Below are 9,680 nucleotides of genomic sequence, written 5' to 3'. Positions count from 1 at the left end.
CTGCCTCCCTCCCCCTCCCCTTCCCCAGAAACCCTTTTGCACGGATCGTACACAAACGGGCACATTACAAAATGACGTAACACAGTTTCACAATATCCATGGCTAGGGCTTTTTTTTTTTTTCCTTTTCACTTTTTTTTTCTACACAATGTACAATTCCTTTTAAATGGATCAAGAAATAGCTTATATACACGAATGAGTCCTTGTTATAACATCTCGGCAGCAAGTATCATATGCTAATGAAGATCTTGGCGGAGGAGGGAAGCCTAGGGCCGGTGGGACGGGGTGGAAGAGGGTTTTATGCCTTCTGGAGGGTTGAGAGAAAGGGAACGGCTGGGGAAAGGAACCAAAGTAAAATACAAGAAGCATCTTTACAAAGCAGTTCTATAGCTAATTCCTTGTAAAGGGGAAAGGAAAGGTAACTAAAGCAGGAAAACACTTATCTGTCTCAAAACAAAAAGTCTACCATACATATATCCAAAAAAATGTGGGAAAAATACTTATACCAGCAATGGGGAGTCCAGATGCTGTGGTTAAGTGACAAAACTGACAAATAAGGACCTCTGCCCCCCACCCCGTTTCACCCACACCTTACCACTAATCCACCCACTTCCGGTCTGGGGGGCACCACCCGTGAAGAACTGCAGGTGCCCGGGGTCTGGAGGCAGCAGGTAGAACTGGTAGGACCCGCACTCTCAGCCCAGCAATCAGCTCCGGGAGGCAGGGCAGCTCTGAAAACAGCTCTTTCCTCCTACCCGGAGGGCGTGAGGCTCAAGGCCTGGGGAAGAAAGTGAAGACACACCAGGGGGACACAGGCAGAGGGTGGAAGGGGAGAGGAGGGTGAGGCTAACACTTTATCATGATTCCAGAGCCCTCGCCCCAGCAAGAATTCCTGGATAGGGTATGATGAAGGCGGAGCAAGAAATCAAACCTCAATGATTGCGCAGAGGGCCACGAGCGGCTCTATGGAAAGGACCCTAGGGGGCAAAAAAACAGGGAAGGTCCCGCCCTGGGCGGTGGAGCAGGCCCTGGACCGGCTCGGCTCTCCTTCCCCGGACTCCCCCATCTCCTCGAGTCTTACCTCCAAATCCCACTCAAGGTCGCGTGGCTCCCAGGGCAGGGGCTCAGCTCAGGGCAGGGACAGCCCCCAGCTAGACGGTATTGCACATTCTCTGCTCCTAACTTTTAATCTCAACTGACAAACCTGGGCACCTTGTACCTCTGAGCACCTCTGAGCTGGGGTCAGGGAGACATAACAGAAATGGCACTTTATCGCGGGGAGGGGGGCTAGACAGACATGCCACAGGCAAGATGATTTGTAGGAAAAACATTTTTTTAAAAAGCTTCCAATTTTGTGGAAGACAGAAAAGCAAAACCAAACTATTCATCCAGTGCTTTCAAAGCACAGAGGGCAAAGAAAAGATGTAAGAATATATCTTTATATATATATATATACATATATATATATAATTTTAAAATAATCCCAGACCCAGTTCCATTAACCCCCCTCCCTCTCCCACTTACAGTCAGGGTACCACACTCCCCCAAAATACTTGACACCACCCAATACTACCTGTTACTAGCGTCTAGCTTCCAGATCATTTCACCACTTGGGGAGCCCAGACCCTGGCTGCATCTCTGCTCCTTTATTAAGTGCTCAATGAGTTGGAGGGAAGGGAGGAAAGAAAAAAGCCAGGAAGGCCCGTAGGGCCAGTATATTCACCCACAGTGGGACTGGGGTGTGGGGAGTCAGGACCAGAGTGGGGGAACAAAGCCTAATTTAGCTCCTCCTCCTACCCTACCCCCCAAATTTATGAGGAAGATGTGCAGTCTGTGTGTGTTAATTTTAAAAGTGCCTTTTCACTTTAAAAAAATTACTTAATTTTTAAAAAATAAAAACGAGGGAACTTCCTCAGGTGGCTTTCAAGGGCAAAATATTAATTCTTCACACCTCTGCTGAGAGTAACCCCAGTGCACTCAGACAGCTTGCAGAGCTCGAGAGGCGGGGGGAATATGTTCTTGGGGGGGGGGCTTCCCTAACCTCAAAACAGCCCGGTCCCTCCCTCCCTCCCTCCCTCCCCCAGTGTGGGCAAATGGGATGCTAATCTCCCCACTCCCCAGAACAGCAACATTGCACAATTCACTCTCTACATTAGTAGCACTTAAGAAAAAGTAAAAGTAAAGGAAAACAAGAATCAAATTAACAGAATTCTGGGGTGCGGAAAGACATCTGTGTAGCAGAGGTCCAAAGCCGGTGTGACAAGAGCTGTTTGGCTTCAGGCCCGCAGCCAGAGCAAGACTGCACCCTGACTCTCTGGGAGGGAGAGGGGAGACAAACGCGAGAGCCGCAGCTGCTGAGAGAAACCTATTCTTCCCTCCTTCCCGCTGTGGTCACTGGACTCAATGGTGCCCACTCCAGCTTCTAGAGCCCCAGCACGCTCAGCCTGGACAGCTGCTCCTGTGTCGCGGATGGGGCTGTGGTTGAAGGGGAACACTGGGATTGTTACAGAGGGAGTGGGAGTGGGGTGGGGACAACTCTTTCAGGAACACGAGATGGAACAGTCTGGGTTCCCGGGCCTGGGGCAGACAGTGCTCCTGGGATCAGACGAGGCTCCCTCTGCACACGTGGAAGGCCGGGTGGGGCCTCAGTCCTCCTCCACTTAGCCTTACGTTCCCATCAATCTCCTCCTGCCCCTCTCCCACGGGTGAACTCCAGGGTGGCTATGTAAAGCGTCTTCCTCCAGGCTCCTCCCGCTCATTCTTCAAGCCTGACTTTAATACTAGAACACAGCTCCTCAGATGTCCAGCCCCACACACCCACAGCGGGGTTCTGCTCCTCCTCGGCTGACGCCACCACCCGACCGCTCAGGTTAAGTGCATCCCACACCTCTGCCCCAACACTCCCGCTTGCGTCCTGCTGGGTAGCCGAGACCCTACTACAATCTGCAGTGCTCTGATTGTTGGACTGAACGTCATTTACATTTAAGAAAAAAAAAAAGGTAGAAAAAAAAAAGATTGGGGGGAAAAAGATTTAACTGTCCACTGAACAAAGGAAGGACATACAATATAATTAAAAAGGGTAATAATTATAGCATAAAACAAACTTTAGAAACACACGTCAAAAGGTTAGATTCTCCCAGGACCTCATCCTCACCTCCATCAGAGGCGAAGATCCACTTCGCTGTTAAAGAAAACTGAAGAGAGAAGATAGAGCGGCAGGAGAACAGATCGCAGCAGTGTGAAATAAAGGGGAGATGGCGGGGCAGGGCGTTGCGTTTTCTCGCTGATTTCTGTTTCTGTCTTCTGTTTTTCAGTTTTGCTTTCCGTGTATGGTAGGCACCAGTACAGGCACTGCATGCGACGGAAGTTGGGGCAATGGGAGAGAAAAAGGGTGAAGGATTCAACGTTGGGGCAGTGCAGGTGGACCAGGCGTTATTTCTGCCCACTGATGGACTGCGATATAGACCGAGGAGGGATCATGTCTAAAAGGTATTCACGCTGTCGGTCTGCCAAACTGGGGGCTTTGTGTCCTCCAATGCCAGTGTTCAGGTAGGCAATGTTGACACCTAGATGAAGGAGACACAAGTGGAGGTGGAGTATTAAAAGAGGAAATGAAATCACTGTACCTTTTTGGTACTACCCTAGGGCCGCACAGGTAGAGATGGGGTGTTAACAGGAGCTGTTACCACCACCAGCGCAGACCTAGCTAGCTCTGCTTCAGCAGCTACTCCCTTCCTACTCCCAAGCTTTAGAGAAAGAGGTCTTCCTGAAATTTCAATCCTACCAGGAATGAGGGGCATAATGACACAAATGTGGTAAAATGAGAGAAAAATGCTAAAGACAAGATCTGTTCTGATTTGGGGCCCCAGGCTGTGGAGAAGCACCCCTGGATGACTAAAACAGGACAGGTGACCCTGCTGTCGAAGTCAAGATAGCAATACTCGCATGCCCTATAAGGGCAGAGCCACTGCATGATAATGGCAGGGCTACGTTTTCACCACTGCAATCCTCGTGGCGGGTATGTAACATGAGTTTAGCAAACATGTGCTGCCACGCATGGTGTCACAGGCCTGTAATCCCAGTACCTGGAAGGCTGAGACAGGAGGAATCCAACTTCAAGGCTAGCCTGAACTATAAACAAGACCCTGTCTTAAACCTTAAAAACAACAATTACAACAATAGACCACCAAACCAAAACAGCAGACATTTGCTGAAAGAGCAAGGAAATACTGTACACCCTGAAGAAAGAATAGAAAACAAAGAAGGAACAATTACCCCAAAGGGGCAGCTGAAGAAATGAACGAACCAGCTGACCGCTCTTACCTGGCATACCAAGGAGGCCACCTGGCACAGACAGCTGGGGTGCCTGGGCGAAGTTGGAGAGCATGGAGCGGGCAGATGTGGGCATGCCACGCTGGAGGCTGCTCTGGGGCTGCGGAGCCTGCAAATGGAGATGACAAATGACGTGACTTTGTCAAGGTGCAACGTTATAAGGGAGGCAGACACAGGAGTTCAGAAGAGAGGCGAGGTTCTCACAGAAGGACAAACCGAGAGAATGCAGGGGCAGGGGAAAGTTCCTGACCTGCCGAAGGGTGTGATGTCTCATGATGGTCTCTTGTTTACTGACGCTGGATACAGCTGGAGCTGCAGTAGGAGACAGTGCTGCCTGCTGCTGTAATCGCTGTTCAATTTCCTGTTGGGAGTCATCACATCAGGCTGGGCAGGACAGCAACCAATATCTTAGCCAGAAAGCCTGGAAGTCTGGAAGTCTGATGTCTGACACTGTTAGCTAGCTGGAGGAAGAAGGCTCCTAGGAAACAGCTAGAGGAAGCTGGGTGGTGACAATGAGCTAGCTAATGTAATTTAGGCTGATGAATTATGTTGAAGTTTCATTTATTTAGTTTTTTTGTAGTATCAGGAACTGCAACCAGGGAGTCCTGAGCTATATTCCCAGAACTTTTTTTTTTTCAGAGGAGAGGGAGGACAGGGTCTCACTGTGTAGTTTAGGCTGGCCTTGAACTTTCGGCAATTCTCCTGCCTCAGCCTGCCACGTGCTGGGATTACATGCGTGCGCCACCATACTTGGCCAACACTTAAAAAAAATTTTTTTTTTTTTTGAAGACAGTGTCTTGCTATGTATTCCAGGCTTGCCTAACTCACTATGCAGCCCAGTACAGTCCTTTTTGTTTTGAGACAGGGTTTTGCTAAGTTACCCATGCTGGGCTCAGACTTTCAATCCTCCTGCCTCGGTCTCCTGAGCACCTGGATTATACATGTATGTCAATGTACCTGAAAGAGGGTCTATTTGTATTTTGCCTACTTTCTAGAAAGACTTTACCCAAAAGTACTCTGAAAAATGGAGTGGGAAACTGGGATGAAGAAGATCTAAGTCTACCAAAAGATTTTTCCCTCTTCAAAACAGTCTCTGTAATACTAGAGGAGATATTCACACACCGCAGCACAATCTACTTCACTAAGGCACTTTATAATCTCCTCTTCCCTTTATCATTTTTTTTTTTTTTTGGGGTACTAGGGATTGAACTCGGGACCTTGTGCTTGTGAGGCAGGTGGCAGCACCCACTGAGCTAAACCCCCAACCCCATCATTATCACTTCTTTGTCAGGTATAGACTATAGATAATTATTTCTCTCAAAGATTTCTTACACAAATGCAAATTCCTTTCACCAAAATCCATTTGATGAGGAGAAAATAAAGGTGAGAATAGAGAAATTTTTCAGCACTGTGGGAAAACTAAATGTCTTTGGCGGGTGGGGGTGGGGGTGGGGTGTTTGAGACAGAATCTCACTTTGGAGCGCAGGCTGGCCTTGAAGTTACTATGTAGCTCAAGATGGCCTCAAACTCAAACTCACTGCTATCCTAGTCTTAGCCTCCCAAATGGTAGGATTATAGGTGTGTACCACGACAGCCAGAAAAAAAACAAGAATCTTAAACCTCAATCCCTTCTTTTAACCCCAGCCATATATGCTATGTTTTTTTCTTTTTTTGTTCTCTGTAGTTCAGGCTGGCCTTAAACTCGTGGTGATCCTCAGTTCCCTGAGTGCTAGGATTACAGGCACTTGCCTCATTACCAGGTACTACTGTTTTTATCAGAAAGAGTCAAATGGAAATGGGAAAGACAGAATAATAATAAAGGAGGAAAAATAACCTAGGCTTCCAGGTGTAGAGGTCTGTGGCGATCACATGGTAAGTAAGTAAACCCTCTAACCTGGAAGCAATAACCCTTTGGTAAAACCAACCTCATACAGGTGGCTGGGGGGTAGGAGGCAGAATTCTTACCTGCTCCTGCTGTAGGGCTTTAACAAATGCGTTTTTCAGCCGGTTGGTGTGTTCAGCTTTCAGAGCCTTTTTCTGGTTAGAGGTCATACACTGCTCACACAGGATCTTACCATTCTTTTCCTGCTTCCAGTGAGGGGTGAAATCTGTGCGGCACTGGGCACACACAAAGGGCTCGACCCGCAGGAGGGAAGCACAGCTTTTGCCTAGATGCCAAAAGAAAGAATTAACAGTGGCTTCAAATTTCCTCTCCCTTGTGTTTATCTTCATTAAATAGTCTTTTCCAGGAGTTTCTGCTGCTAAATTAAGAGACTACCATAAAACAAAACAGAAAAACCCTATAACTTGGAAAATGTTATTTCACTTGATGGCAACAATACCACTATCATTTTACAAACAAGGAAACTATAAATAAAGCTCCTGTAACTGACAAAGCTAGAACAAAAATCCATGTTTCCTACTTTATCACAATGAGAAAACACTGGGTCAACTCAGAATCAAAGGACTCCACCTAAACTGGGTGTGGTGGTGCACACCTGTGATCCCAGCACTCAGGAGGCTAAGGCAGGAGGATTGCTGTGAGTTCAAGATCAGCCTGGGCTACATAGTGAGTTCCAGGTCAGTTTCAACTACATAGTAGACCCTATCTCTAAAAAAAGGACTCCATCTAACCTAACCAGTAATTTTGCTTCTTAGCATCTGCTTACCTTACACCACTCCTTACTCCTTTTATATACAACTTTTAGTTATGTGTCACTCTGTGATCTTTTTACAGCCAACAGTGAATCCTCTTAAGTACTTCCCTCTACTGTGAGGTGTTCCTTTAGGACTCATATTAGAATGTTTGGGAATGTAAGCCTAATACTTTCGTGTAGACTGTATGGTATTGACAGTGTGGTCAGTGCTGCTTTACAGCTGTAAAATGTGAGTGGTTTTTAAGCTATCTATAGATATCAGCATACATATTTTCTCAACTGTAAGCACTCAAAGGCCAGGAACTGAATATAATAATTCAACACAGCTGGGCATGGTGGTGCACGCCTATAATCCCTGCACTTAGAAGGCTGAGATAGGAGGATTGTCACAGGTTTGAGGCCAGCCTGGGCTAAAATAATGAGTTCTGGGCCAGCCTGAACTACATAGCTATGACCCGCCCCCCCGCCAAAAAAATAAAAACCAAACCAAGCCAAACCAAACCAAAAAACAATCTAATCTTACCTTGGCTGTCAATGACACTCTGTACCACTTCTTCCAAGCCTACCATGTAGATGAACTCGCTGTTAGCTGCACTGGGCAGAAAGTGAAGCAAGGGAGCGGGAGGCTTTGGGGGTGGGATCTCCAGGAGCGTCTTTTCCAGCTGCTTGCGAAGAGCCAGTTTGGCCGCAGCCTGTGAATTGGCAGCATCAGTCATGGCACTGGGGCTAGGGAGTGGAGAGGACACTCTGTTCACGGTTCCTGGCTGGATATGGGAGGCGAGGTTCATGTAGATGGCAGAAGATGTTGTGCGCTGACAGGGGACAGAAGAGCTTGACTGCTACAACAGATTGAGAGCACGTGTCAGTCACAATGATGTGTGGGAAAGATCAACTCTTATCTGACCCTAACCTGGACCACTTAGCTCCCACAAAACGGTGTACCTACCTTGCTCACTGAAAAAGAACTCGGGCACACAAAGAATGCGTGGAGACTGCTGAGACAGAGAGAGAGAGAAAGCCCCGAGACACTGGGGATACTTTCTATCATAGTCTCAGGACTCCACTTCTGGGAATGTTCTGTGTTCAAGATCCATACAAAGTTAGGCAGGGCAGGACAGGCTTGTAACCCAGCACTTGGGAGGCTGAGGCAGGATAGCAAATTCCAGGCCAGCCTGGCTTACACAGCAACATCCTTCCTCAAAAAAACCCAACCAGGGCCAGGGATTTTAGCTCAGTGGTGCTACCACCTGTTTCATAAGCGCAAGGTCCTGAGTTCAATCCCTGGTTCTAAAAAACAAGCAGACAAGCAAACAAACAAAAAAAACCAACCAAGAAACAAAACAAAACAAAATAAAAAACCCAAAAAACCTAGCTGGGCACAGTGGTGCATACTTGTAATCTCAACACTTGAGAGGCTGAGACAGGAGGATTGCTGTGAGTTTGAGATCAGCCTGGGCTACACAGTGAGTTGAAGGGACTACATAACAAGACCCTGTCTCCAAAAAACCAAAAACTAAACCAAATCAAAACAACGATAAGCCCCCCAAAAAACAACAACACAACACCCAAATCATCTATAGTGTCCTAATTTCTCTATGTACAAAAACTCAAAACTTTTGGCTCTTTTAACAAGAAAAGTCAATAAAAGATTTCTCTGTTTTCACATTAGGGCCTCTCTTACTGGCTGGTAATTGATGGCAGGATTCATGTTGGGTGTTGTGGTCCGTACAAGGCCAGGCTTAGGTGGGCCCCGCTGACCCTGTAGCTGGGCTGGATTTGGTGCAATAACACGCTGAGACATCAACATGTGTGGGAGGGTGGTATTGGTCGCTGAACGAATGACACTGTGACCCTGAAAAGGAAGAGGAGGGATAAACTAGTCATAGGTGGTGTAATGTTACATAAAATGCAAAAGGGAAAATACTGCCTGTAACGAATGCCCAGCTGAGCAGAACCCCCAGGACACAGTTGGAGCCATCTTGCCTGATGAGCTACTGGACCGCTCTAATGCTGAGTAGCAGCTGCAAATCCCTGGCTTTCTTGGTATAAGCCGGTGGTGGTAACCTATGGCACGAGTGCTGCAGCTAGCTGTTATCATGAAAGCTCTACAATGTTTGCCATCATTGTATAAGATAACCCTTCCCTAGAGCAGAAAAATTACAGCAGAAAGCTGAAGGTCATTAATTTTTCTACTGCAGACTAAATCATTCCATGAAGGACCAGTAACAGCACCTTTGCCATGGTGAGGTCAGACACAGGATAGACAGTGCCCTCCAACATGATAACCCCAGTATGGGTCATATACCTGTAATGTTCTCAAGTTTTGAGGCTCTACCCCTTGAGCCCCAGGCCGGGAGGGAAGCTTGGACAAGCCCTGCTGACCCACATGGGCAGGAGATGGCTGAACAATAGATGCTGCATTCTGTACAACTGGAGTCTGGCAGAGAGAAGAGAAAACGAGACTGTGGAAAAACCCAATAATCAGAAGTAGACTTCAGTGCATTCCTAAACTTTTAAATTTCTTTGTCAATATGAATATCCTGTTAAGGAGAAAGAAAAAAAAATGGAAAAATGGAATTAAGGTATTCTTGTATTCTTGCTTAAGGCCTAAGATTTAAGGGGAAAAAATTAGCCATTATGTGGTGTCACAGGCCTGTAAAAAAAAAAAAAAAAAAAAAAAAAAAAAAAAAAA

The 9,680-nt window shown here is 46.9% G+C and overlaps 1 protein-coding gene across 1 annotated transcript in view; it reads right to left on the bottom strand.

Annotated features, from left to right (window-relative positions):
- Positions 1-275: 275 nt before the first annotated feature.
- Positions 276-9,680, bottom strand: part of Gatad2b (GATA zinc finger domain containing 2B) — a 26,463-nt gene continuing 17,058 nt past the window's right edge. The window contains exons 5-11 of the mRNA XM_010617320.3: positions 9,294-9,425; positions 8,670-8,840; positions 7,512-7,827; positions 6,297-6,499; positions 4,582-4,692; positions 4,323-4,440; positions 276-3,565 (exon numbers count right to left, since the gene is read on the bottom strand). Coding sequence (XP_010615622.1) covers positions 3,432-3,565; positions 4,323-4,440; positions 4,582-4,692; positions 6,297-6,499; positions 7,512-7,827; positions 8,670-8,840; positions 9,294-9,425 — 1,185 coding nt within the window. The 3' untranslated portion in view covers positions 276-3,431. The remainder of the gene's footprint in view (positions 3,566-4,322; positions 4,441-4,581; positions 4,693-6,296; positions 6,500-7,511; positions 7,828-8,669; positions 8,841-9,293; positions 9,426-9,680) is intronic.

This window comes from Fukomys damarensis, unplaced genomic scaffold, assembly GCF_012274545.1.
Source record: "Fukomys damarensis isolate Sample0158 unplaced genomic scaffold, DMR_v1.0_HiC HiC_scaffold_33, whole genome shotgun sequence".
Lineage (NCBI taxonomy): Eukaryota > Metazoa > Chordata > Mammalia > Rodentia > Bathyergidae > Fukomys > Fukomys damarensis.
The sequence above is the reverse complement of the archived record's forward strand: the minus strand, read 5'-3'. Positions and strand labels throughout refer to the sequence as shown.